This window comes from Lachancea lanzarotensis, scaffold LALA0S01 (genome assembly GCF_000938715.1).
Source record: "Lachancea lanzarotensis genome assembly LALA0, scaffold LALA0S01, whole genome shotgun sequence".
Lineage (NCBI taxonomy): Eukaryota > Fungi > Ascomycota > Saccharomycetes > Saccharomycetales > Saccharomycetaceae > Lachancea > Lachancea lanzarotensis.
In genome coordinates, this window is record NW_019212879.1 from 1,610,131 (window position 1) to 1,637,419 (window position 27,289).

Genomic DNA, 27,289 nt, shown 5'->3' on the forward strand with positions numbered 1-27,289 from the left:
CTCACGGCGTTACATGATATATCGGACTCTGTACGTTGAAATACGTTTCTAATAAATTCTTGTCTACTGCTATTACAGAAGTGACCTATTACACCTCCTAAGACCAGCGCGAGCGTTTCTTATATGTACACTTCGCGGTTTTGCTGCATCGAAGAGGCTACTGAAGGCGAATCGAAATTGGGCTTCGGAAGTGGTGCCCTTTGTTCGATTTCTTTGTCACGATACCCCTCTGAGGAGTAGTTTGAACCGGCTACGTCGTCGCCGTGATCTGAATCCTCAACTTTGGATGCCGATTTGATTGGGATCTTTACAGAACGGCCTTTGAACGCCAACCCGGGATGGAAAACACTCAAAATGGTGGTTGCCAGCGACATCATCAACGCGTCTAGGATGATGAAATACACCTCGTGAGTGATCAGATCGCCACCCCATCCCTCTGCAAGCTCGATGACTCTGTATACGCACCGAATGAATACGAAGATGACGGAAAACGTCAAAGCCCATGGGAAATATATGAAAACCCAGCGTTGCGGGTGGATACGCAGAAACTCGAATTTTGGACGGTACAGATAGTCCAGTTCTAGCTGCGAGATCGAGGTCAACGACCAGCGGGGCCTGCTGAGGCCTGCGTGCTGTATACGGGTTGCGACGAAAATCTGATATGCCAATTGGAACCATAAAAACAAGAAAACTGACATGGATGCCACCTGGAACGCCAAACCGGCCACGAAGATGTGGTCACCTGTGGCGGTATTATCGTAGTCGGCAGCGGCGGAGCCTGACATCCCGCCGCCAACGGCCTGGATGATCAAAGAGACGATATCGCATCCCATGAAGATGTAAGAGTACAGCATTGGATTTTTGATGAGTGCAAATTTATGGCCGTAGATCTCGATCAGTTTGCCCAGCTGATAGTAGATACCGGCCATTGTGAACACTGGCGCGATTGTGAGACAGATAAACTGGAGCAGATAATCGTTTATGTCGGTGTTGTCGTTGTGACTGAGGGCTCTGCCGACATATCCTGCGACTTCCAGGCCGCATGCGATGAGAAACGACACCATGAACCACCACTGTCTGGTCCAAAGTCCGAGCACGGCTTGTGTGATGAACAAAACTCCGAAGATCGCCGCCATGGCCGTGTTAAACGCTAGATTGGGCGTCATACCGTACAGAGATTGGTCTTGCGGGTCCACAGACGCCGACGCAGATGCAACCGCGGACGTTGCCGTGGCAGCGGCCGCTATGGTTGCTGAGACAACCGACGTCATATGCGTTTGTGTGTGGGTGTGTGGGTGTGAGTTTTTTTAACGTTCCGAGCCGCCGAGAGGGTGTCTGGGTGTGTGTCTGGGTGTCTGGGTGGACGATGTTTTCCGCTTATGTAAGCTCCTGTGGCGTGCCGATCGATGAGATGGACGAACAGGACAGGACAGGACAGAACAGAACAGAACAAATTCCACACCTTCTTGCAAGGATTGTTCGATGAAGGAAGATGATGACACTGAGAATATGTGTATGTCGTTCTACCTCGAATGGTACAGCGTAACTCTATAAAGTCTTCTTCCTAGACCTACAATTCTCTCGATTTCAAAATTGTCACTTCTTTCTTGCCAACTCCACGCTAGCGGTACTGAGATCGGAACAAACTCATATAGCTGGCCCGCATCCTTGTCTTATATATACGGATGTGTGTTATGTATGTGCTAATACTATATATGCGCAAAGATGTTCCACCCCAGTTTCCGTTGGTTCCGGCCCACGGACCTCAGAGCCGAGCGCAGCGATGTCAGTAGTTGTCCTTTGGGTCTAATTCTGCTGTCTTCTCGCGACGGCCTTAAGCGGACGATCTTAATTTTTCTCAGTTTCCATGGAACGGGGTTAAGGAGGAGCGTCAAGAATGGAAAAAATGATATGTAAGGTAAAGCCGTGCGTGGTGGGAGGAGTTGGTGGTGGTAGCGAGATGGAAAAGACGTAGGTGACTGGCTGGGTGGCTATGTGTGTGTGTGCGTAAAATGCGGTAGAAGACGTGTTTGGACAACGAATTTGAGCATGTTTCGTGTGCAAAAATCCCAAGTTCTTGTTGTTTGGCTCTTTTCGGTACTCGTCACGTGACGGCTCTTTTTTTTCCTCTTCTCGTTTTTTGACGGTTACGTTTCTGTGGGTTACCGAGGGTTCTTAACCTTTTTTGTTACACGCGGAGTCCAAGCTAGCATTCCCATCAACTGATGCCATCTGGGGCAAGGGGAGAGTCATTTAGCGAGTAGTTTCCAGGCCTAGACACTTCCTTTATTTCTCATTTGGTCTCGAATAATTTGACTTTACGGTTGGCCTTGGCAACGGACTCAAATTCACATTACGCCCCTCGGGGATAGCTCTGTAACTCCCGTCTTCATCGATCGAGACGTCGCCAGGTGGGTGGTGTTTTCAGCCCATCAAGATTGACATAATTCCAAGACAGACGTGCTCCAAGGGTTACGAAGAGTCGAGTCCGCTGAACACACACGGGGGACTGTAACTTACGCTAACTAGATACATCACGCTGGCAATCGAACGAAAGCCATCATGAGCATCAACGACAATCGTCTCTTGGTGTTTGCAAGTCTCGTCTAGTTACCAATAATCCACGGTCTTCTCTCAAGAATGCACTTGCACGAATTAATTACGTATACGCTGCTTATGTCATGTATCACGTGATCCTCGGGACGACAGCGACAACAACTACAACTAAAAAGCGACCGAAAATTGTCGATAAAACCCGATACACTATGGACCAACGAAGCACCGATAAATTCCACACTGTCCAAGGGCAAATGTTCTTATTAGTGGCTGTCATATCGTACGAAATGGGACCAAGATGTTCTGAAAGTAGGACAGATCCACACATCCCTACCTCGAGAATAGGTGACAACTTGGAAATGATGAGGAGTATGGGTGTAGCTATGGGAGTGTCTATGAATTGAGGCGACGACGCTTTCCAAAGTAAAGCCTTTGTCAGTGATTGTTTGTTTTTTTTATCCTCGAGCCCAATTATTGACCTTAATGTTTTGGATGTGTTATTGAACATTGAAGAACGACAATTAAAACAATCAACATTAGATCCCGAAATTTCCCACTATAACTCCAAACACTATATAAAAAGTGTCGAATCTAGCCGCAAACTACACACACGCCCTTCACTGAGCTCAATTCTCGGATCAGCCAACAACCAAAATTCTGTCACTAGAGTCACGTGACCAGATCTCATGATTCCGTTCCCAACAAAGGAATAGTGGTTAGCCTCACTCAAGCTACGCCTCATCTCATCTTATTTGAACCCCAGGTTTTTAACAAATACTCTCCCGGAAAATTCAAATAACTGTTCAACTGCCAATCCGCTACTCTTGGGCCCCTCCATCAGCGCCGTACACTTGTAGATGGTGTCTCATGTTCCCAAAAATGAGGTCCACTCAAACCCTTACAACGGGCTCAACTACACTTTAAAGACCTGGATCTACGATCTGGTAGTCTTTCTGTTCAACATTCTGTTCACTATTTTCTTTCGAGAGATCAAAGTTCGCGGGATCCACAATGTACCACCAAAGGGTACACCTATGATTCTGGTTTGTGCCCCCCATGCTAATCAGTTCGTCGACGGCGCACTGGTAATGTCGCAAGTGCGAAATCTAAAGGGAAATCGTTCTAGATGCACCTGTTTGGTTACAGCAGAATCGAGCTACAAAAAACGATTTATATCGCTGTTCAGCAAAAGTACCGGTGGAATTCCAGTTCCTAGGGCCCAAGATAATCTTGAGTTGGTCGATGCTTCGTTGCAAATCTTCGTGGAAGATTGGAACAACCCGACGGTGCTCAAATGCCGTGTCGTCGAGGGTAGAAAATCACCAGATCTCAGATCCCGTTTTACTGCCAAGTCTCTACTTGGATTACCGTACTTCCTAGGAAACACCCAAATCGCTGATATTCCTGATGACGAAACTTTCATCTTGGCAAAACCTTTCAAAGACACAGAACGCATTCATGAACTGCTTTCGAAAGGCACAAATTTCAAATATGCTTCCAAAATTGATAATACCACGGTTTTCCAAAATGTTTTCAATCATTTACACTCGAACGGTTGCGTTGGCATTTTCCCGGAAGGTGGCTCTCACGACAGACCTTCATTACTCCCCATCAAAGCCGGAGTGGCCATCATGGCATTGGGTGCCACTGCAGCTGATCCAAACATGAAAGTGTCTGTAGTTCCCTGTGGTATCAATTACTTTCACAGAAATAAGTTTAGATCAAGAGCAGTCGTGGAATTTGGTCACCCAATCATAGTTGATGGGGAAATGGGTAAGCGGTACAAGGAAAGCGCCAGGACTGAAACTTCAGATCTATTAGAAAAAATTACCCAAGCTTTGTACTCAGTGACCGTGAATGCTCCAGATTACGAGACCTTAATGACAATTCAAGCCGCTAGAAGACTTTACAAACCACTCACCCTGAAAAATGGCTCGAATCACTTGCCACTTTCACTTGTGGTCGAAATGAACAGACGATTGTTAGTCGGATACTCTAAATACAAGGACGATCCAAGAATCAGGCATCTCAAGTCGATGGTATTGCAATACAACAACAGGCTGTTCAATCTTGGATTGAAGGATCATCAAGTACCAGCACTTACTGTCAAAGGTGGGAAATGGATTCTCTTGTTAACTTTACTATCCCGGCTACTGCTTTTCGCGTTCTACCTTTTTCTCTCACTACCAGGGACCGTGCTTTTTACACCAGTGTTTATAACATGCCATTATTATGCTCAGCGGAAGGCTGAAGATGGACTTAAGAAATCCCTTGTGAAGCTAAAGGGTACAGACCTTTTAGCGACTTGGAAATTACTGGTTGCTTTGGTATTAGCACCATCGCTATATGTGTCCTATTCATTGGCTCTGTGCTATCTAGTAAAGGCATTTCCTGCCTTGTTCAACAGAGTTTGGTTGATAAGTATCAGGGAGAATTGCGGTAACTTCGGAAATTTTGTCTACTTCTACGCACTACTTGTTACCGCCACATACGCAAGTTTTAAGACAGGAGAACAGGGCGTGGATATTCTCAAGTCTTTACCTCCGCTTGCTGTTTCATTGATATACCCAAAGCGCCATTTAAAGAGTTTACAAAAAAATCGTGAAGAGTTAAGCCAGGAAGTTACACAGGTGTGTAATGATTTGGGCCCCACGGTATTCCCAGATTTTGGTAGATTTTTGATCACCCAAGAAGCGGCCACGAAAGGTGAAACCGACGCAGATCCAGGACCTAGAACTAGATCCTCATCAGTTCACTCGAACATGTCTGAGTTTTCAAATTCGTTGTCAAAGGTCAACTCGAGGTCATCTTTGTCGGATATTCCTATCCTCGGCGATGGATCGTCAGGTAATGGAGAAGAAGGAGAAGAAGAAGAAGAAGAGGAAGAAGAAGCGCTTCAAATTGTCGCGCCTTCTAAAGGTTCTCTGATAGGAAATCTGGTAAGAGAAAAAAGACAGAATGAAAAAGAAGATTAGTGCATCAACATTGTGCACCATTTTGAATTTATGTAATAAAAGTAAACGGGGAAACAAAAAGTTTAGTGCCTATGCGTGCTCGGCTACGTGAGTGAGTCAATCTTCACCTGCTGGAATCTCATCTTTAAGTACCCTGTTGAGCTTCACTCGCAGCTCGGTAGTTTGGTCACCTTTCAGGACGTCACTAGTAAAAAACACATCACAGTCCATTTGAACCATTTCAAGAGCTCCTTTGAGAACCCCACACAGAATATTTGAATACCACAGTTCTTTGGCTGCATCCATTGGTAACTCGACAAAATCAGAAAGAGGATTCTCATCCAAAAATAAAGAAAAAGCGTCCTGACTGCTTGACCAGTTCCCCACCTGAGGGGTGACGTTTAAGAATATCTTGAAAGCACATTTACTTACCACTTCGCTGGTCTTAGCGAGCGATTCGCATCTGGGAAGGGCTGTACGTGCCAGAAAGTCTTCGATTAGTCTCATGCCGATGTTGTAGCCCATCAAAAAAAGCTGGTTATTCACCTTGACAAAATCGCGCTCATAGTCTGTGCACAATTGGGAAACTATAGATCCGTAGGTGAGTGTGAAAAGCTCGGCATTTATCTTCGCTGTTTTGTTCTTCCATATATCGTCACTGAAAGCTTTTAGAGACTTCTTCGAGCCCGTCGAAGAATTAGGAACACTATTAGTGCTAGCACTCATGGTAGAGATGCTAGGTGGTCGATTGAAGTTTAGAAAAGGCCGATGTTTGAACAGTGAAGATATAGATCAGCTACAGTTCCAATTAGGTATTCTTTGAAGGTACTTCGTATATAAAGACAGTTCTAGACGAGTGTATGTAAGAACTCGAGCATATCCAGCGTTAAGATTGGCATTGACCACACTGCTAGCTCTAATCATCCTCTTTCGAAGCAAGCAAATTATCCAGAATATCCTGATACTTCCCATGCGTAGCCTTGTTTGCCTTTCTCAAGAGCTTTTCGGCCTTTGCATAGCACTGCTCTTGTTCTTTAGAGTCTGCATCGTATAAATTTCCAGCATCGGTAAGAGCTTCGGCGACATCAACCCAGGTCTGGGGTTCATCGTCTTCACTTGCGTGTTCGAGATACTTTACAGCATCGGTGACGAAATTGAGTGCTTCCGTCTGGGCCACTGGTGCACTTAGCCCATCAATTTCCTTTTCGTCTTCATCGTTTTCGTAAGTTAAATGCAAGAAAACCTGGGATGGCTTCTCAGCTGCTGTGAGATGTAGCTGGCCCAACCTTCTGGAGATCGAACGATGAAGTTTTGTGCCTTGCGGGACGAGCTTTAGTAGCGACTTCAACTGTTTGCGTAAGAATGCGTAATTCTCAGCCAACTCTTTGCGTATCTGATAAAGAGGATGCTTGGTCGACAATTGTACTTCTTCTAGTTCGTCCTCAGCGTCACTATCCAGCCCTTCATCTATGTCGTCCTCGTGACCGAAATTTTCCACAATGTCTAGTAAATCATCAAACTGCTGCAGAACTTCGAGCGCCAGTTCTGGATAATTCACGTCGACTTTGAGATCCTGCTTCGCCTGCTCTAGCAATTCGTGCAACTTCAACTTTGATGCATTTTTGTCTGTAACGGTCAGTTTGGAAATATACTGGAGCGGGATTCTCTGCAGCGTAATCTTGGCTTTCACTAGCTGCAAAAGAGACGATTCTGGTTCTTTTTCTAGATGACTCACACAGCGTTCGAGCGCTGCGTCGAAGAATTCCGATACGGCCTTAGCATTTTTTTCAGTCTGTTGTTCGTTTGCATCTCCTTCTTCTTCTTCACCGGCTTTGAAAATTGTCAATTCACTCAACGCCAACGCGAAAATGGCGTAGAATTCGTCTGTGAGAGTCAGCGACGTTGACTTTCCATCTTTCTCACTGCTAGATTCGCTGGTTTCGTTTTCACGAAGAAGACGGTCGCATTCGTGTACGATCCCGTTGAGTACGAGCTCATCGCTTCTATCAGATTTGAAATAAGTGTCCCAGAGACCACGAAGCTGCACTAGCTCATTATCTGGATCCACATTTTCCTCTACCTCGACGGTTATTTGATTGGCAGCGGGTGTGGTTTCTGGAGTTGGAGTAGCGGCGTCAGTGCCAATGCCAGCTTCTGCCTTTTTCTGCTTTTTCAAGCCTTTGTTTTGTTTCCCCAAACCTAGAGTCCTTTTAGCCATTGCTGATTCCTACCTATACGATTGCTTACGATGCACTGATTGATCGATATGAGGAGACTGTTGAGCCGTCGTTGTGTCTTCTTATAAGTGTCGTATTTCATAGGCGATGAGATGCATTTTTTCAACGCCAGGTGATATAATAATATCACCAGATTCACCAGTGCATACGAGAGAACTAGAATAGGATTGGGATTCTAAAGCAACGATTGAAGAAACAATTGACGAGCAAACACAGTTACAGCGGTCTTCACTACCATTCTTCCAACCTGGAGGAGTCCGCAAATATTTTTAAGCCGAAAACCATCATGAAGGATGAAATGAACTTTATAAACGCTAGACGCACGACTTGACAATGTGACTGGATAAAACACATTAGTGTCAAAGCACAGCATAAATTCCAGCTGGAATTTCCTGAAATCTGCGGAAAGCTTGTAACTGAAGGCAAATGGTCAACTTAGAGAGAGAACACAGTTCGTAGAAGGTGATATAATCATTTCAGGCCCTGGCGCCGGTCGCTGACAGTTTCTTCGGATGGCTAAGAAAACTGTGTATATATTGAGAACTAGATTCAAAATCAACTCGTAGCTTCCTCCAAGTGTTTTCTCGCCGAAGGTCGACAACGAACACGGGTTTGCAAACGGATCACGTGATTATCAAAACGACCATCAAGTCGGATATCGAAAGACAAGAGAAGGCCTAGTCTCCCCTCCTTGTTTCCATTTCATAGTGCACTACGTCGTGCACACTTCCGCTCCCGTTCAACGCTTGTCCCCGTCGCTGTTCCCGCTGTAATCACTTAGTACGACAGCTAATTCTAATTCTCAATTTAAAAACACCGTCGTCAATACATGTGATTTAACTCATCTTTCATCAGGTTAGGTTCGCTGTGGCTGCTGTGAACGATCGCTCGCGATGGAGAATAGAATAGCCTTGTGAGCTCAGATCCTCTTTCATCCAGGTTAGTAAACTTCTTGAGTATAATCCAGTTAGTTTCTTTACTCAATCTTTCATAGACCGATCCCTCCACAACCTAACTTTACACATTTTTCACTTACACAGTAACAGCATGTTGAAGGATACAGTGCCGCTGATTGCATCGCTTAATGGCGAAAACGAAGCGCATTTGCTTGTTGGAACACATTCACTGAATTTAACCACAAGTAGAGCCACTGCAATTGTCAAGAGTGGAGCTTTTGCAACAATCGTGGGAGTTTCAAAACAATCAGATGCCGATGCGTTGCGTAAGAGATTCGTGGACGAACCTCGCATCTCAGTGCTTGAGGATGATTTCCAGCTCCACCATTTGACAACCTTGGGACGTCCTCTTGTAGCAAAAGTAGTGGAGAGAGTATTTGTTAATCTAGCACAAGACCAGGCTCTTCTGATGCAAAGCATCTACCAACAATGTGTCAAGCTGCGAATTCCCATCAATACCTCACAAAGACCCGAGTTTTCCACGTTCAGCCCCATTTCCACATACACAGATCCTGCAAATAGTGGTCTTCAAATTGCAGTCACCACTAATGGGCAAGGATGTCTTTTGGCAAATCGTATCAAGCGCGAGATTGTGTCCAGTTTACCTTCAAACATATCAAAGGCGGTAATCAACATGGGCCAACTGCGAGACCGTATCATCTACGAGGACAGCAATAGCTTGATATCCACTTACTACCTCAACAAAGACCTCCAAGAACTTGGGTATGGTCTCGATGAAGACAGCTGGGACAGTCATAAATTGAACAAGCTGGTGCATGAGTTTTCCATGAGCGATGCGGAAAAGAGACTCAAGAGAACGAGATGGCTCTCCCAAGTTATGCAATATTTCCCACTTTCTCAACTGGCGGACGTGTCCATCGATCAGCTTGCTGACAAGTACAGTAGCAGCGGAAATGTGGTGACAAGCGGGAGCAGGCTTGAGCCATCCTCCACTAACAAAGCAAAAGCCATACCGGAGGCGGAAGGCGCCTCCAAAAACTCGTCTAAGGCTTCAACTTCCGTTTCGGAGAGGTCGGTCAGCGACCAACAGCAACGCACTGGTTCCATTTCGCTTGTTGGTAGTGGCCCGGGTTCAATCTCCATGCTTACTTTGGGTGCTCTCACGGAGATCAAAACAGCCGATCTTATCCTTGCGGATAAGTTGGTGCCTGAAACTGTGCTGGCGTTGATTCCAAAACGTACAGAAGTGTTCATCGCCAGAAAATTTCCCGGCAACGCCGAAAGAGCGCAACAGGAACTACTAACCAAGGGTCTAGCTGGTTTGCAAGAAGGTAGAAAAGTTGTCAGACTCAAGCAAGGAGACCCTTACATCTTTGGTCGTGGTGGCGAAGAGTTTTTGTTTTTTTCCGAGCACGGATATGTGCCTCAGGTACTTCCTGGCTTGAGCTCTGCTCTCACTTCAACTGTGGTAGCGAAAATTCCTGCTACTCAAAGAGACGTTGCTGATCAAGTTCTGATATGCACGGGAACCGGTCGCAAGGGTGCTTTGCCGCAAATTCCAGAGTACGTTTCGACTAGGACAACTGTTTTCTTAATGGCACTTCATCGCTCTGACGTATTAGTCGAAGCTCTATTGCACCAGGGCTGGGATCCCGAGGTGCCTGCTGCAATCATCGAGCGTGCCTCATGTCCTGATCAAAGAATCACCAGAACGCTACTGAAATACGTTCCAGAAGTGGTTAATGAAATCGGATCTCGTCCCCCTGGTCTACTCGTTGTAGGGAAAGCCGTGGAAGCCTTGATCGATCAGGAAAAACTGAATTTAAGTGAAAGCACAAAGTTTCGCATCGAAGAGGGATTCGAGGGGCCAACAGACATTCCTTTTGACCTCAGTATGTTCGGTAACTGAAAAAGAAGATTCGAGTGGAGACTCTACTTAGAAGGGACGATTGATCGGTCTTCGATCGGTGTAGTGCCCTTTGTATTTATAAAACTTGATATAAAAGGCTCAATTTAGCATACTGAGCTGGAACAGGCGCTATGTCTGGTTTTTTCAGTTCGATATCGTCTAATGGTTTTTCCAGTTAGCTTGAATCTCATCGAGCGATGAGGTATAAGTTGTATTAGTTTTTGAAGGTTCCTATTATCGAACTAACTCACTAGATTTGAAAAAAGTCGTCAATAACAGTAGCTATATCGCCTAGAATAGATGTTTAGGGTCCGCCAACAAGCCAATCGCTTGTTGCCGAATATCTTGCGTATTCATAGATCTCTTCACACTGAAATAGCATTTGCATTCGACATCGATGGAGTTCTTTTAAGAAGTAAAGAGCCTATTTCAGGTGCTTCCGAAGCTCTGAAACTATGCCACGACAACAAAATCCCATTTATTCTTTTGACAAATGGAGGTGGGACATCAGAAAATCAGCGAACAGCGTTTTTGTCAGACGCTTTGAGGGTACCGTTATCACCTTCGCAGATTATCCAAAGTCACACACCATTCAAAACCTTAGTGCCTGAATACAAGAAAGTTTTGGCAGTGGGATCGCCCACTGTGAGGGAAGTGGCCGAAATGTATGGTTTTGAGAAAGTTGTTCATCCGATGGATATAGTTCGCTATGACCCTAGCATTGCGCCTTTTTCCGGGGTTTCCAAAGACGTGCGTATGGAGCTTTCTCGAGAGATTCCAGGTCTTGATAAAGAGCCCTTCGAAGCCATCTTGGTGTTTAACGATTCTCGCGATTGGGGTGCTGACATCCAAATCATTTTGGATCTTCTCAACAGTGAAAACGGGATGCTGAACACCGTACGTCAAGCTAGACCGAATGCTCCACCAATGTCTAAACCTTCTGTTCCTATTTACTTTTCCAACAATGACTTAGTGTGGGCAAACCAATACGTTTTGAACCGGGTCGGACAAGGTGCTTTCCGCACAGTCATTGAGACGTTATATTCCAGACTAAACTATGGTGCTCAATTAGAGAATACGATAATCGGCAAGCCCACCGCGGTGACATACGATTTTGCTCATCACATCCTAATAAAATGGCGGGAAAAGCTTGCTAGCGGTTCGAAAAATGAGATTCCATTGCCCAAACTCGGCGTATCGCCGGAGTCGTCCCCTTTCAGCAAAGTGTTCATGGTAGGCGACAACCCGGCTAGCGATATCATTGGTGCGCATAACTACGGATGGTCTACTTGCTTGGTGCGCTCTGGGGTTTATCGCGATGGCGATCCGCTACCATGCCATCCAACCATTATCGCTGACAATGTTTTCGATGCTGTAAAGCGTGCGATAGGCTAGGTAAGAACATTAAAATCAAAAATGGTGATTGTTATGGTTATTGTCCGTTATCACTGTTATTATTATAGACTGGATAAATATGAATATGCGAAGTAGAATGATGGCATGCGTGCATGTGTTTGCTGTGCTGATGGTGGTTGTAGAGGTTAGATTCGCTTCGCTGTTATATTCAGATTTGAATTTTCGATACTATTGTTTGTTCTGCGGCAAGTTTGTCCGCGTTCCGCTGATGCATTTGTTCTTTACAAGACGTGAGTCCCTGACAGGCATGGTTTTCCATGATTCTGTGTCGTGAGCAAAAATGTCCCTGGCAAAACTGGCAATCGCCAATGAATTTGAGAGCTGTAGATCCACATTTGTCGTAGAAACACCGGTCTTTCTTCTTCTTTTTGAGTCCAGATTTCTTGGAAACTCGGCTCAGAGCCACATTTGCCACCACCTCTTCGACGATGCCACTTTCTTCTTTTGGCTTCTCCCGCAACACCTGGTTCCCAGCTTTTGTCAACTGCTCATCGACATGTTCACCAGACATACTACTTACTTTACTAATGCTTAAATCTAGTGATTACAATCTTGTACAAACAGGTCAAATCAAAACTGCTCCGTAACTTTCAGAAAGTGAACCTGCACTTTTTGATCCCTATCGATGGCTATTTGATCCTCGTGAACTGTTGAAGGGTTGAAACCCTGTAAGAATTTGAAATCTCGCTGTCCTTTTTATATGTGGCGGAGGGTTTTATCTTTAAAGAACGCCTCCTCCCTTCTTTCCCCCGATTATGTAACGGTAATCTACCTCATTACACATTATTGAACAACAACACAACGTCAAGATGACACACAACGTCAGGAAAACCTGCAAGTGACGTTACCGTTGGTTGTTTGTGGGAACCGTCTTATTACGATAGACTTTTTTTGGACTCTTTGTTACCCGATATCTATTCCGTGTGATTCTTTATCAGTAACGCAACGTAAGTTGAGAAGGTGATGCGGTTTACTGGCTGCTATGCTAGTTTCTTGTGCGCAAATAGGGTCAAAGTGTGACGTGGTGGTTAACATATGTGTGAAAAGGAGTGTGTAAAGAAAGTCTGGAGTCAGCGTAAGATCTATTTACGAAAAGAGGATGTAAGGGTGGCGGTAAGAGCTGATACATAGCGTTGGAGACGAGCTCTTTGGCTGGTCCGTTGGTGTTGTTCTTGACTAAATAGTTCCCAATGAGCTAGCTGTTCATTGATGAACTGATTAATTAATTTATTACCGACTTCTCTAAGATAAGAACAACAACGAAGAAGAGACGACCGCCATATATGAGTAGCTCAAGGGTCCACTGGAGGTCTGTACAGCCTATGTGGTGATGGCCGAAACCTTGGGGTTCGTAAAAAGTGGGGGTTCCTGTTCTATCTCCTTGTGAAACAATCCATTCGTGTTTTGAAGAAAGGACAATCCACGATCTCGTAAAGACACTCGCCCGAGTGGCAGGCAGTCCTGGGCTCTTACCACGGTGACTAGATGTGCTCTAATGTTACATTTTTATCGTTATGAGATCATCACTTTGTACTAAAGTGTCGCTGACGCTAGTCAGCTGACCCTCTACCCAATGCTTCATCAATCCTAACTCGAAGGCAACAACGGTTTTTCTGCAGATACCCGATGATAATACTGTTTTCACATTTTAACCCCTACCCGCTGAATTTTCGGTTCCATTTTGGTATTTTTCTTTTCATTCGTGCGTGCGTCAGATTTCTGGTGTTTTAGTGACGAGAAATCTAGCGATGATAAGTGTCTCCGAGACATAAAGTTCGATTCATTCCTGACTTTGTGTTTGGTCCATACGTGTCACCACGAATAGCTCAGGTATCGAAAAGCGATGCTAAAGTAACCAAAAAATTTGCCCTCACGCCCAACTGAGTTTCGCGGACGTTTGCAGACAGCTCCCAGCTTGTCGCTGACAAGTGTCCCGAGGAAACTTTCTCGCCAATTACTTTGCAGTTTATTTTTGCTCACCATCGCATGTAATGAACATCGTGGTATTTCTCCTTGAGCCGTCGCCGTAGGGCTTCGTTTCCAACTGTTATAATACCCTTTGATGACAGCACCCTCTCTTAACAGTAAATGAGTTACTTATTTGTCTAGTAACAACAGTAGGTCCACGGAGCGACTCAATAACTACGCATCAAGTTTCGGCACGGCTCTTGATTTATGAAAACGTGTCGTAGGCTATAATTCGTTCTTCAAGCAGTCCTCCGCGGACAATTAAACTACAGCACTGAAAGAATATTCACCGAGGTCCCCCGAACCAAATTACATTATATATATATCTGCTTACACGTATATATCGCACTTTATGTGCACAGTTTTCCTTTACAAGTCATCCGCAATAGTGTCCAGGCTGATGGGCTGGCCGGGCTTGAAAGCAGGGAGCCCGAGGTATGGACATCCTGAACATCTAAAGGCATCACCCAATGCACAGGAACCACAACCGCCTACTTTTTTGCCCTGGATTGTGAAATCTACTTCAGTCAGTTCCTGTTCGTCAAATTTCACCTCTTGGCCTAGCACGCTGTTTTGAGCTGCTCGAGCCGCATCCAGCGCTTGCTCTTCTTGTTCCTTGAGCCCACACGAGCAGTCCTTACATGCTTTCCGTCTTCTTGTCTTGGATTTCCCGCACATCACCAGGGTGATTACGTTCTTCTCGTCTTCTCCCACAAGTTCGTCTTCGTCGATAGACTCTGCGGAATCATCGCCCTCGACGTTATCGAAAAATTTGGACTTCGCAGCTGTAAGCTCATCTGAGTCGAAATCATCATCGTCTTCATCATTTTGCTCCTCGTATTCGTCCTCATCAAGATCATTTACGACCTTTGGCGACTCTGGTTTTTGGAATAGAGGCAAAGGCTTCGTTGCGGCTTTCTTGAAAGTTGGGAGACCTTTTGACCCGGAAACAGAACTACCCGCATCTGTGGTTCTACCTGCATGTTTCGATTGCTTCAAATTCAAAGCCACGGGCGCCGCAGTGCTTGATGAATTGGATTTTTTCGTCCAGTGGTATTCTCCGTCATTCCCGCTTACGATATCAAATCCGTTTATCAGTGCTTGGACTTTGTAGGCATCACTTAGTCCATATAGTTTCCCGCCTTCCTTCAGGCTTTTGGCCAAGATCGGAATAAGTTTCACTGGAAACTGAATTTCTTCGACCTTCTCCGGTGTCAAGTAATAAACCACTTCGTATACATCGTTTCGTAGCTGTAGACTTCCGTCGTTCAGTTTGTTGATCAAAAACTGGTCCAAAGCACTACATTTTGAAATAACACCGTTTTTCTTCGTTTCTTCAACCTTTTCAGGACTTACAGTGATCGCTGGATGCAATAGAAGAAGATGGCGCAGCTCGGACATCGCTTATTTCTTTTGTGAAATTCACTGTATGCTACTTAACACTTTCGCAACGACAACTGTCCTTGCAAGACTTGTTTTGTCTTCTTATAGCTCTCTGGTCTTTTCAGGCTGCCTATAGCGATGGTTCTACCATTACTCATTGAAATTTGAATTTCTTATGAGATGCTTAGTCAAAAAAGAAAAACGAATCGGGAAACTTCCCGAAATCACGTGTGGCGTTTATAACGAGAAAGAGAGAGAGAGTTCGAAAGCGCATTGCTTGGGCGCGCCTAGGTTAAAACAACCCAATGTGAAACTATTCTTCATGAAGAAAGAGTCAAATGTATATCAAAGGAAAGACGGGAAAGGTTTGTAAATGTGCAAAAACGTGTCGTTTCAGACGCTTGGATTTTTCGTACTAGACGACAATATCTCACTGTGAGATCTGAGGTGCCAGTTTTGTCTGCAAAGATCCCAATGGTCGCGCTGTGTCACCATCGTCCTCGTCATCATCATCGTCCTCGTCATCGTCATCGTCATCATCATCGTCGTCGTCGTCGTCGTCGTCGTCATCGTCATCCTCGTCCAAAGAGCGTTCCGCTTTTTGGCGTGAGCTTTTGCGTTCGTCGTCGTCTTCCTCTTCTTCCTCTTCTTCCTCCTCTTCTTCATCTTCCTCTTCAGGGTAGCCACCCAGTTTCATCACGACCTTGTCGACAATTTCATTGGCGTCCATCATTCCTCCAAGGCCAATTTCACCGTGAATGCCCATCACTTTTTCGGAGGGCTTGAAAACCGTAATCCAGGGCATTTCCTCCTTGATCATTTTGAGATGACGCCTCGTGATACTAGAGTTGTAACTGCTGCTAACCATCGAAGGCGCTAGGAAAATTGGGAAGCTGGGGTTCCATGCACGGATCACACTGGTGAGTAAATTGTCGCACAGCCCTAGCGAAATTTTCGACAACGTGTTGGCTGTCAAAGGTGCAACGACCAGAATATCAGCCCATCTGCGTAATTCGATGTGAAGGACAGGATCCATACGCTGTTTCCATACATCCCACTCGTCTTGATCTGTCCAGACTTGAATGTGGGAGGGAAGTTCAATCTTGAGCGACGCACCCGAAAGTGGGGTACCATTAGGATTCGCTGCACCAACCTCATTCGCTGCATTGTTGTGTGCTGCAGCTAGTGGATTGCTGAGTGGCGATTTCACATGTTGCGTGTGGTCAGAGGGAAAAACTCCAGGACTGGCCATTATTCCAGTTTCAGAAACAGATCTTGATTCTACTTTGGATGGTCTCTTGGCTCTACTGCTGAAAAACTGCGCTGCAGCCTGGGTTAAAATCAACTGGATCGATATTTTATCTCTTCCATAAATTTCTTCCAGTTTCTTGACCATGGCCTTTATTTTCAGCACTGACAGGGAACCCGTGGCACCAAGTAAAACGTGAAGTTTGCCGTCATCTTGAGGCAAACGAGGCTCTGAGTTCTTACCAGTTTCCCTCTTCGGAATGTTGGGCGCAATTTGTTGAAAGCCTGATTGTGGATCTAGTGGCGTTTCGGCAACGGCCTCATCGAGAGACTCGAGAATAGTAGGTTCTTGTACCCTGGAAGAGGACTCCTGTTTTTTGTCACTGGTAACAAAGCCCGAATTGATAGGTGTATTTGATGGCATGGGGCTACCACTGTTGGACCTTGATCTGAAGTTGGGGGAATGCAGGACATCGTCGACAACGAAATGGGGATGTTCTTCTTTGACGTCTCGCTTAGATTCCGTATCTGAAGTCACCGGAGTGGTTTTATTGGATTCTTCAGTCGCCGTGTGTTCATTAGAGCTTGCTGCATGGCTTGGATTATGGTGCAACACATCAGCCGAATGTAAAAGCTTTGATATCAGATTAAGTTTTTTCGAGTCTGAACGGCCCACAGCCTGATTCGAATCCTGCCGCGGCGGTATGGCCGAGGAATCCATACGGTTCAAAACTGGCGGAGGTGAAGGGTTTCTAACGCTGGTGGGAGAAGTTGTTGACCTTAATTTGGGACTCGTGGTTTCAGGGTGCTTCTCAGCTTCGTCTCCGGAGGCTGGTTTACCCTGCTGACTGACGGAATTATTCACGGCTTGCTGTTTCAATGTTTGATGCCGGGAGTCACTGAATGTGACCGTTGGCACTCGTTTGAGTCCCGGTTCAGGAGTATTACTTACCACTGCTCCCGAAGTGCCTGACACATTCATGATCGACTTTGTCGCACAAGAGCCAGGACTTGAAGGTCCCTGTGGGACGGGAGACCCTGTAAGTCCACCTTGACCTGGTATACCGGGCGGTGGACCCATCGAACCGTCAGGGTTTGCTTTATTGGCCGCACTGGAAAACCGAGGCGAAACTATCCCAGGCGCTTTGCCACTATTATGGATGGAACCACTCATTCTCAACAAAAACACGAATAGCTCGTACTCTAAAACACGAATAACTTATCAACTGAGGGAGGTTGTTGGCTTCAACTGGGAGTGGTAGCAGCTTAACAATTAGAATAATGGTATTGAAAACTAATATATCGACTCTAGCTCCGTATAGGACGACCAGGTTTGGTGACAGGACTAGTTGAACAAAATGGCATAGCAAGAGCCGAATGGAACGCTGACGATAATCAAAAGCCACTGTGTATCAATACCTCGAATATGGGCGTTCTAATGAGCCCGCTAGCATGTTCATAGCGCCACTAGTTCTTGGAAAAAAAAGAGCATATTCGTAAGAAACATGCTCCTAGCCACGATGTAACGTGGACACACTTGCAGCTAGAGCCTGTATGTTTTGATCAATTAGTATCATAGTCACGAAAGATACTTGTATGTGGATCCCTGTGGGAAAGACTTGTGGCCGCAGGTTGGACCTGGGACAAACCCGAAGAACATTATTTCTTGCTTTTGACACTGTTGGCATGACGGCCGCGTCCGACTTTCACAGAATGATGCTTCAGTCCTGTAATGGCAAACGGCGAAATGAAATTGTCCGCGGAGCCACCGGCAGTCCAGTCGCTTAAGACTTTCTCATTATGGCGACGAGTCCACTCTTCTTGTTTTAAAGCCTTTTCGTATTCCTTTTGATCCTCTCTTAACAGCTCTGCATCTTGACCGTGTCTGGTATGCACAAATCCCTTCTTACCGAAGCGTTTTTGCGAGTTTTTGGACAACGGGCTGGCGATGGAATAACGGTTTCCACGATTGTTCCATTGGAAATTGGATTTTAGGTGTGGGGTCACTTCGCCTGTTGCTGCGTCCACAGACACAGCGCACCGCATCAAAGTGCCAGAACCACCACAGGAGGGGCAGAAATGCTTTGGTGTGCCGGTCTTAGGGAACGGCAACATTTTGAAACACGCATGGCATCTGAGCATGTAATTACGCAGTTTTTTGATTCGAAGACCGGACAAGAAGTTCATCAGGTTCAGATTCATTTGCAGCGCCACATTTTGGACGGCAAAATCACCTGTTGCTAATGCCACCTGGTTTTGTGGAAATGTTAGATGGTTTTCGGACATGTACCCATTCAAGTCTTCACGAACATGCGAGCCCGTCGTATCTTCTCCGCTGTCTTTGATCATGGTCTCCGTTAGGTTTTCTGGAGAGATCCAGTCACCGTCGTCGTCATCTTCGAAGTATGCTGCCTCATCTTCTGGCGTTGGGATTTCTTCAGTGTCTTTGGAGTTGTCTGTAGCAGGCTTTGATTCTTGTTCTGTATCTTCTTGTACCGTGTTGTACTCGAAGTCGGCAGATTGTTCTGCGCTTTGATCTTCTTGGCCCTCTTGATCGCGCTGCTGCTGTTTCTCGCGTTGTTTTTTACCACCTCTTCTGCGTTTTTTCTTGGTCTTATCCTGTTCTGCCGACTTTTCGCCATTACTGCTTGCCTGAACTTCTCGTTCGAGCACCGAAGTCAAATCGTCACCGGGTTTTTTACGCAGTCTCCAATCTCCTTTATTCTGCTCTACTTCGACCTCGTAAGCCAAGGCAATGATGTGAATGTCGTTAGCACTCAACACCGAGTAATCACCGGTCAACTTTGCGAAATCACTTACAGTTTTCACAGACTCACTTCGTGGCTGACGTAGTTGCAAAGATCCCAAGGTCAGCCACAGATCCAGGTTTTTCCTGGCTTGCTCATCTTTGATCTCATGAAAAACTGTAGGCGTGGTGAAAAATGTCTTAGCATAGTGCTGATAATGAGAATAGGAGTGTGTAATTAAAGGTGTAGCATCTAGTACCAGACTGTTAACATGAGCCACCGATGATATGGACATATCGGGTCTCTTATTATGCTTATTCCGCTTTGAAGTATGTAGTTCGTTAGCTCATCGCCTAGGTCATCGGCTGAAATTTTTTGGTCAAATATTAATAGCTATGCTCTAAATTTGAATGCCCTTTGGGTTAAGAAGACAGATATTCAGGCCTAGAAAGGAAATATACAAAGGAAATGTTCTGTTTCAAGTACCAAGTCTAGTGAAAATCGTCATACAATACTAAGTCGAATTTTGTTTTTATTACGAACTCTTTGATCGTTGTGTGAGTCTTCCCGGACCAACAATCCAAAGATCATTTAAAACGACTGTGTCATTTTAATTAATTATCACTTTGTCTCAAAACGTCGTTTTTTGTTGATAGTATGATGAAAATAGCATTTATTCAACACCTTGGTAGTATACCGGAATGATAGAGTTGAAAACTAGCGACACATTTACAGCATGCCTGTGGAAGTTGATTTGAAACGTGCCTACACGTTACTTTATGATGACAAGAAACCCCAGGAAGCATTAGAACTTTACGACGCGATCTTAGAGCAATCCTCCGAGAATTTCACCGCACACATTTACAAAGCAGCATGTTTGGAGAAATTGTACTACGGCCATAGGAGCTGGCACAACGAAACAACAATGCAGAACGCATTGGAGTTTCTGGAGAGTGCTGTCAAAATTGCCGATAAAAGAGGAGACCGAGCGAAATTGGCTTTCGCCAATTTTAGACTATTTGTTCATTACTACAACTGTAAGGAATATCCACTTTCGAAAGGGTTTTTTGACAAATCGCGTAAGCTAGGGTACCAGGACGATACGATTGGCATTTGGGAGGCCAATCTGAAAGCCAAGATTGCAAAATGGGAACGAAAGCATGGCCCACTCGAAGCTCAAGAAGTGGCACCTACCACTACTACTAATATCCAAAAAGACCTAGCGGATCCTTCAAAGCTAACTGAAGAGCCATTAATTCTGGAAAAACCAGCTTTTAAAGCTGATTGGTATCAATCAACTACTTCTTTAACTATCTCTTTGTTCACCACATCGCTCCCAAGCAGCCGAGAGTCTGTGAGCGCTCGAGTTTCCCCCAGCCTTCGGTACCTAGAGGTCTCATATTTGATTTCACAGACAGGTTCGGAGTTTCAGTACAACACCAGATTATCCCATGAGGTTGATCCAGAAGAAATAGGTATAAACGTTCTGGCTAAGAAAATAGAAATCACACTCAAGAAAAAGGATAAGATTCAATGGAAGCGCTTGGACGATGCAGCCGAGAGTTCAACATCACCAGTGACTGCTCCTACATCATCCTCAACGCGCAAAACCGCACACTCTTATCCATCCTCGTCCAAAAAATCAACTGACTGGTCCAAGTTTGACGTGGACGAGGAGGAGCAGAACCAGTCTGCTGACGCTTTTTTCCATCAACTGTATTCGAGGGCAGACCCTGACACTCAAAGAGCAATGATGAAGTCGATGGTAGAGAGCAATGGAACTGCTTTGAACACAAACTGGGAAGAGGTAGCACAAAAGACGGTGGAAATGGTCCCCCCTGAAGGGTCCGAGCCCAAAAAGTGGTAAAATTCAGTCGGATACCGACTTTCAAACTCCTATATTACCTATTAATAATGTTACATTCGTTCGCTCTTCTCTAGAATACATCTGTCTCCCAGTTGAGGCTTGATGGGAGATCAAGGTTTTTACCTTCATTGCTATTCATCCTTGCCAATCGTTCTCGTTTCCATATAGCAAAATTGTCGTCTTCTGCTAGTATGCTGGTATCCTCTCCCTCCGCAGTGTTGTCTGCCGTAGCATTTTCTTCAACGTTAAGAAGAAACTTGCCGTCCGGAGACTTTGTGATAGTATAAACCGAGTTATCAACCTCCTCTCTTTTGGGAGGTTCCAGCCTAGAAAGCATTTTGTTTGATAGCCGCAAAGGTGACTTTAAAGAATATGGAACGATATTTTCCTTTTCTGGATTCTCCGGTCTTTCCATCCAAGATAGTGATGAAGGATTTCTTACGAGAGTGGGCGTTTCGCTCGTAACTTCTGCTTTCGAGATCTTGTTCACTGAGTTCAATTTATTTGGAGAAATCAATTTTAATCCTTCAGGTGCCACCATCCGTGTCTTTGGCTTTGAACCAATGCCGAAAAAGTTGCTCTCTTCCGGAAATGTCGCACTTCTCGTCAGAGTTGGAATCTTGGTGGGGCTACCTCGAGTAGCTTCCTTGGCGGAACTCTTGGTATCGGTCTTTCTAATGGGACTTGACATACGGGCCGCTCTGGTGCGGCGATTGGAGGAGAACTGGAATCTGTTTTGGTCACTTTCGGCAGGTTTTGAGCTTACTGCGCCATGATTCCTAATCGGTGTCCTTTGCATGACATTTCTATGACTTTTAGCTTGAAATTTAGGCCGCGTTTGTTCCTTGCGAGGAGAGCGAGAGGCGGGCGCTAATCTAGATGTGGCAGAAGCTGATGCTCCGGGATTTTTGAAATTTGAGCTGATCCTGCTTCTAGGGTATTTGCTGATAATCTCTTCTTCCTGCTGCAGCACAACTTCCAGAAACCTCGAGCCTTCTACCATGAATGGCCTTCCGGAGTCTTCCTCAAAATTCTCCAATTTCTGCACAAGTTCTTGAATAACGTTAGGAAAATGCCTTGTGATACGCTTCCTCGTCTTCTCTTCCTCTAATAAAATCCGGTGCGAGTTTCTTAGCAAGAGTCTCGAAGAATCTCTACTGCTCTTTTCTAAATTCAATTTGTCGTTTTGTAAAGAGCGGAACTCGTCAATCAGTTTCAAGAGCGGTTTGTATGCAGCAAGTTTATTTTCTAATGCAACAATTTCCACTTCGCAGGTTTCCAGAACCTTCTCATCGTCATCCAGAGTTGTCGAGGCTTCTATCATACTGCTGAACATATCTTGAAAGGCTGCAGTATCCTGCGGTGCAAAGTGCATCGCTGACCACAACTCTTGTATCTTCGTCCACGAGTCTTGTATGAGATTTTTAATGAGTTTCTTCTTCATGTCTTGGAGTCGATTATATTCTTGGATATAATTCTTCACTGAAGTTTTTGATAAATCTGCATTGCAACTTTCAAACTTTGAGGTATAAGCCTTAGAAATTTTCAGTTTCTCCCAAAGGTGACGGCACTTTTGATAAAATTCCTGTTTCTCTTGGCGGCAATTGGCTTCTAAATCTCTGTATTCACGTAAAACAATATCCAATTTCTCCAAGGTCGAAGTGGACACTGCTAATTGCTTTGCTTCCGGAAGCTCTCTTTTAGTTTTGTCCTTTATCGCCTCGCTAGGAAGCTGCTTGAACACATCCCTCGTTGGTTCATCAAGATTTTGGTCTGGACTGAGGTTCAATAGCTTCAACAGATCGAGGATCTCCCGTTTCATGGCCAGAGCCTTTTGAAGTCTAGATTCAAACTCCTTCTCGAACATAGAAATAGTAACGTTGATGCGCTCGACTATATTGTCGGATACATCGTTAAAATTAATGGTGTTGAGTAACACCTTTCGATGTTCTATGACAAAAGCGCATGTTTTCTCAACATCATGGTGAATTGGTGACAAGCAGGATTTGAAATATCGACAAGTTTTGAGCGGCGGAATCACCGACAGAAGCGCTTGAGTGTCCAGACCTTGTGTCACTGGGATGTAATCACCAGTGGCAGCTGCTAAACTTTTGAGTCTGATGACACGTTCCAAAAAGACACTTAGTTTGGGCGTGTAAGTTTTGATAACGTAGTTCTTCGCTTTTGAGATTATTTTTCGCCGCGTAATCAGAGACGTCTGTTTTTTTGGCGAGTTAGCATTTGACCCCGAGGAACTGACAATCACATTACGTGTATAGAGATCTGGAATGGTGGTAGTGCCCTTTGGATCCTGTAAAACTTGAAGTACGCGTTGTAAGGCTTGCCTTGAAATTGTGTTGTCCGCTGTGATTCTATCACGTTCCTCGTTGGCTTGTTCGAAAAATCCAGTGATGGAGTCCGATATATGGTTAAATATTAGCTGATCCTTTTCTGAAATTTCGGTATTGGAGTATCCGATTTCGCGGTAGATGACGTCCAGCCCCTCCAGCAGTTTTTCGAGTTTCCTGCTGATGAGGTTAAAATTTTCTTTGTAAGCAGTGTACGTCGAACTTTCTTCTCTGGAAAGAAGAGCTGGTCGCTGTTCTGGGCCTCGTATTGGAGATGTTAGATTCTTGATGTTGACCGGTGTCAAGCGCATGTACTCTGTTGCTTCTGATGAGAAATGATGGAATCCCGGTGGGCTTCTCAACGAGGAAGTAGCAGTAGACGATGAATGGTGTGATAGATTTGTAGGGTGTCCAAAGGGGTCTTCCAAAAACGAATTTTGGGTTTTCGATGCCTGCGACGGTCTCTCGTTGAGGTCTCGAAGTTGGTCGCTCATAGTGCCCGCGGGGGCCTGGTTTATGTGTAAATCCATGGCCAGGGTCGATCAGCTAGCAGATCCCTGGCTAATCGATGTTCTATGGAGTTCAAATGCCCTACGACAACGCTCTGAAATGTGTGAGTAGTTGACCAAGTTACTTTATTTTTGAGCTAATGTTGATTGTTTATAATATTCCTCATCGAGAGAAGCGTAAACAAGGTTCATGAGTGCGAAAGAGAGAGAGAGACAGAGAGAAAAGCCAGTTAAGAGCACGGCGATCATTTCAAACATTTGATATCGTTGTGTCGACCTACTGTTATCGGGCTTCAGTGATGCATAGTTTCTCTTTGTACACTTTCGGCACTGGAAAGTTCACTTTATTTCTGTTAAATCAAGCTTCAATGTAACAGGTTATGGTTTCCTACTTTTCCAATTTTCTAAGAACTCGTCCTTGTTAGCTCAGTTGGTAGAGCGTTCGGCTTTTAAGCACGCTTGCAAGGAACCGAAATGTCAGGGGTTCGAGCCCCCTATGAGGAGTTCTTATTCTTTTTTATTACATTTTCATGGAACCTGTTTTTTTTCACTTCTGACCCACACAGTTAAATGTGTATGGTAAAATTTCATTGCCTTACGTAGTATGAGAACTAGCTCATCGGCTGCCAGTAATACCAAAATCAAATGTCGTCTAGTGTAAACTACGATGACCAGGAACCTTTGACAAGTTCTGTTAAACCGTGTATGTAGAGTTGAGCAGAGATTGGTGTTTTGGTGTCTTTCAGCGACAGCAGCGGACTAACAATTAGGCTATGCAGTGACCGATGCTGTAATCACTGTAAGAGTGATCAAATCGTTTCCATACAGAAATGTCAAAAACATCATTTTCAAAGGATACAATTTGAGGGAGAAAACTGTTCAGGATCTCTTAGATGATTCGTTGTCGCATATAAAGTCAAATGGTACGTTTCGGGCGCTGCGTAACGTCGACTACGACACTTTAAAAATCTATACTCATGCACACGGCTCCAAGACAGTGAATCTCATCGTCAACTTCGACCACGACGATGACTGGGTGTTGCAGGATGGAAGCAAGAAACTAGTCGACTGCGACATCGAGAATGAGACGGAAATCTCGTTGTTTAACATGCAGGCGTACCAAGAATACAAAGCAAATCCAAAGGAGAAATGGCTATAGACATACCGGCTTATCCTCTTTACATTCTGTTTCTGAAGAGATCAAAAGGTGAGAACCCAATCGTCCTTTTGGTAGACCCTTTGTAGCCACTTCGCTACTATACTGACCTAAAAACAGAACCTTAATCAACTAAACAAGTAACTAAAAAATAAGAAGCCTACTGACATGAAAATGCTTTTTTAGAAATAACACCAAACCGGGGATTTCGATCCCGTTGACCACAGCATTGCATAGATGAGCGACGCTTACTAAACTTTTCAAAAGCCAGCTAAAACAGATTTCCAGGCCACCACCTTTATTTTTCTTTATGCAATTTATGGCAAGCTTCAATTTGGACCATACGTGCCGTCGATTGCCGGCTAGTGCGAAACCAGAGAAACTTGACCATTTGAGCCACAAATTGAAGCCCTGATATGCTGTACGGCGTAGCAGCCTTGACACCCTTTCTTGCGACAATGCCATCATGTGCGTTTAGCGCCTTAACGTAGAGCGGGATGCGAATCCAGGAAACCCCGTTCAAATTCGAATAGATTTGCTTACGCTGTTCATCGAAATTTAGCTTATGGAACTTAGGTTTTGGATCAGATTGCCAGCCACTTGTGTATTTGGCAATGAAGTCTTCCCAAGATGTGTCTTCCCTCACAATAGTCTGACCATTATCGGCACCAGGGTTGTCCTCGTAATCGCTCGCAATTACGCCCACAGTGTCCCGCAGTGAATCGGCAATCTTGTCGCGTAGTCCCAGTTTGCGACGCAAGATAACACGGCCCTCCCCCTGATGCAACAGGTTCTGGTAATGAACCGTAGCCAAATAAGAGTAGCATGTACCCAAGACGTTGGCTACGAAAATGAGTGGCAGCACAAACGTTAAAACGCAACAGATAACGAATATGAAAAGCCAGTGTGATAGATGTGGACCATCAGCTGGAGCCCTCGAAGAGGCAGGGTCCAGTTTTGCCATGTCGATGATACGTGGTACCATACACAGATTCTCGCCTGGAAGGTTCCTCTCAAACTCATACTTGATCTGGTTATCAGTCTCCAAAAACGGATCCTTGTCTGCTATGAAAGAGGTGTAGAAGGCCACAGTACGGTCGTTTTTAACGTTAGCCACGCAAATCCTGTGTTTGAAACGTGCGAGACCCTCTAAATATTCTCCTTCGCTCAATTTCACCAAAATTGACTTATTTGGCAGGCTATCTTGGATGAAAAGCTGCCGCCCAGTCCTGCCAAGGACGGTAGTACCCAAAGTGGACAAAATTCGCGATATTGCACGATGATGACCTGCGCGGTGTTCGCGCAACAAAAAGTGAACACCAAGATGCGGCGTTGCAAAAGTAATGAACAACTGAGGTTGTATATTTTGAAACAGCTCATGACATTCAGAGAGCATTTTTCCCACAATGAACCGCGCTATTAGGCCACCCATGGAATACCCGACAAAGCTGATGTCAGTAATCTCTCCAGACGGGAAAGTGTCGATAAACTGGCATATTTCAAGAAGGGTACGATACCCGATGATCTCGATACCGTCAAACGTCTTGAAATATCCGTTTTGTCGCGGCGAAAAAAAGAGAATTTCCGAACTGTCCTGAAATGCATCAGAAAACACATCCTTGATTGCATTCATATGCTTATAGTTGCCCCACAACCCGTGCACCAGCACGAAAAGATGTTTGCCCATATCCAAACGCGGTGTTGCTGTTGTGTGACACTATTTTGGAGGCTCTTTTCAAAGCAGCAATTGGCGTCTTCGAATAAAATGAAAAATCAAGCTTCGGCAACGTATCAAGTCCTCGTCCTTGAAAAATTTGTGATACAGCCGAGCCAAGAAATCTACAGATAGTAGAAAACCTAGTCCAAGATCGTATTATTTCCCCGTATAATCAAGTTTCAATACCTGATTGATAGTGTCGAGAGCTAGTAAAACCAAAAAGTGTGGGAAAAAGACCCTGTTTGGGCTCTTTCGAGAGGTCTGACCAATCTGATTCGCGCCAAACAACTTGTGGAGCTTCCTAGAGGCTTCAAACTGTTGGAATTGGCGTATCGAGCGTTCGTTCTTCTGTTGTAG

At 44.9% G+C, this 27,289-nt stretch overlaps 14 protein-coding genes and 1 non-coding gene across 15 annotated transcripts; 6 read left to right on the forward strand and 9 right to left on the reverse strand.

Moving 5' to 3' along the window:
* Positions 1-119: 119 nt before the first annotated feature.
* Positions 120-1,271, reverse strand: RSB1 (LALA0S01e17150g1_1; the record flags this gene model as incomplete). The annotated part of the gene is made up of 1 exon (XM_022774897.1): positions 120-1,271. One exon carries the CDS (start codon positions 1,269-1,271, stop codon positions 120-122), a length of 1,152 nt encoding a protein of 383 aa, XP_022626949.1.
* A 2,142-nt stretch (positions 1,272-3,413) lies between these two features.
* Positions 3,414-5,531, forward strand: GPT2 (LALA0S01e17172g1_1; the record flags this gene model as incomplete). Its single annotated transcript, XM_022774899.1, has 1 exon — positions 3,414-5,531. One exon carries the CDS (start codon positions 3,414-3,416, stop codon positions 5,529-5,531), a length of 2,118 nt encoding a protein of 705 aa, XP_022626950.1.
* Positions 5,532-5,627: 96 nt separating this feature from the next.
* BET3 (LALA0S01e17194g1_1) lies at positions 5,628-6,236 on the reverse strand (the record flags this gene model as incomplete). Its single annotated transcript, XM_022774900.1, has 1 exon — positions 5,628-6,236. The coding sequence occupies one exon, from the start codon at positions 6,234-6,236 to the stop codon at positions 5,628-5,630; it is 609 nt and encodes a 202-aa protein (XP_022626951.1).
* A 190-nt stretch (positions 6,237-6,426) lies between these two features.
* ETT1 (LALA0S01e17216g1_1) lies at positions 6,427-7,728 on the reverse strand (the record flags this gene model as incomplete). The annotated part of the gene is made up of 1 exon (XM_022774901.1): positions 6,427-7,728. One exon carries the CDS (start codon positions 7,726-7,728, stop codon positions 6,427-6,429), a length of 1,302 nt encoding a protein of 433 aa, XP_022626952.1.
* A 1,066-nt stretch (positions 7,729-8,794) lies between these two features.
* MET1 (LALA0S01e17238g1_1) lies at positions 8,795-10,573 on the forward strand (the record flags this gene model as incomplete). The annotated part of the gene is made up of 1 exon (XM_022774902.1): positions 8,795-10,573. The coding sequence occupies one exon, from the start codon at positions 8,795-8,797 to the stop codon at positions 10,571-10,573; it is 1,779 nt and encodes a 592-aa protein (XP_022626953.1).
* A 300-nt stretch (positions 10,574-10,873) lies between these two features.
* Positions 10,874-11,968, forward strand: LALA0_S01e17260g (LALA0S01e17260g1_1; the record flags this gene model as incomplete). The annotated part of the gene is made up of 1 exon (XM_022774903.1): positions 10,874-11,968. The coding sequence occupies one exon, from the start codon at positions 10,874-10,876 to the stop codon at positions 11,966-11,968; it is 1,095 nt and encodes a 364-aa protein (XP_022626954.1).
* Positions 11,969-12,137: 169 nt separating this feature from the next.
* TMC1 (LALA0S01e17282g1_1) lies at positions 12,138-12,500 on the reverse strand (the record flags this gene model as incomplete). The annotated part of the gene is made up of 1 exon (XM_022774904.1): positions 12,138-12,500. One exon carries the CDS (start codon positions 12,498-12,500, stop codon positions 12,138-12,140), a length of 363 nt encoding a protein of 120 aa, XP_022626955.1.
* A 1,826-nt stretch (positions 12,501-14,326) lies between these two features.
* DRE2 (LALA0S01e17304g1_1) lies at positions 14,327-15,358 on the reverse strand (the record flags this gene model as incomplete). Its single annotated transcript, XM_022774905.1, has 1 exon — positions 14,327-15,358. The coding sequence occupies one exon, from the start codon at positions 15,356-15,358 to the stop codon at positions 14,327-14,329; it is 1,032 nt and encodes a 343-aa protein (XP_022626956.1).
* Positions 15,359-15,770: 412 nt separating this feature from the next.
* VHS3 (LALA0S01e17326g1_1) lies at positions 15,771-17,762 on the reverse strand (the record flags this gene model as incomplete). The annotated part of the gene is made up of 1 exon (XM_022774906.1): positions 15,771-17,762. The coding sequence occupies one exon, from the start codon at positions 17,760-17,762 to the stop codon at positions 15,771-15,773; it is 1,992 nt and encodes a 663-aa protein (XP_022626957.1).
* Positions 17,763-18,247: 485 nt separating this feature from the next.
* On the reverse strand, positions 18,248-19,630 carry NOB1 (LALA0S01e17348g1_1; the record flags this gene model as incomplete). The annotated part of the gene is made up of 1 exon (XM_022774907.1): positions 18,248-19,630. One exon carries the CDS (start codon positions 19,628-19,630, stop codon positions 18,248-18,250), a length of 1,383 nt encoding a protein of 460 aa, XP_022626958.1.
* A 441-nt stretch (positions 19,631-20,071) lies between these two features.
* On the forward strand, positions 20,072-21,202 carry SGT1 (LALA0S01e17370g1_1; the record flags this gene model as incomplete). Its single annotated transcript, XM_022774908.1, has 1 exon — positions 20,072-21,202. One exon carries the CDS (start codon positions 20,072-20,074, stop codon positions 21,200-21,202), a length of 1,131 nt encoding a protein of 376 aa, XP_022626959.1.
* Positions 21,203-21,272: 70 nt separating this feature from the next.
* ASE1 (LALA0S01e17392g1_1) lies at positions 21,273-24,080 on the reverse strand (the record flags this gene model as incomplete). The annotated part of the gene is made up of 1 exon (XM_022774910.1): positions 21,273-24,080. One exon carries the CDS (start codon positions 24,078-24,080, stop codon positions 21,273-21,275), a length of 2,808 nt encoding a protein of 935 aa, XP_022626960.1.
* A 394-nt stretch (positions 24,081-24,474) lies between these two features.
* On the forward strand, positions 24,475-24,563 carry LALA0_S01e17414r. The gene is given in 2 exon segments: positions 24,475-24,512; positions 24,527-24,563. It is a non-coding gene; the product is annotated as a tRNA-Lys (tRNA).
* A 141-nt stretch (positions 24,564-24,704) lies between these two features.
* Positions 24,705-25,218, forward strand: AIM29 (LALA0S01e17436g1_1; the record flags this gene model as incomplete). Its single annotated transcript, XM_022774911.1, has 2 exons — positions 24,705-24,762; positions 24,839-25,218. The coding sequence occupies 2 exons, from the start codon at positions 24,705-24,707 to the stop codon at positions 25,216-25,218; spliced, it is 438 nt and encodes a 145-aa protein (XP_022626961.1).
* Positions 25,219-25,513: 295 nt separating this feature from the next.
* On the reverse strand, positions 25,514-26,902 carry LPL1 (LALA0S01e17458g1_1; the record flags this gene model as incomplete). Its single annotated transcript, XM_022774912.1, has 1 exon — positions 25,514-26,902. The coding sequence occupies one exon, from the start codon at positions 26,900-26,902 to the stop codon at positions 25,514-25,516; it is 1,389 nt and encodes a 462-aa protein (XP_022626962.1).
* Positions 26,903-27,289: the final 387 nt, after the last annotated feature.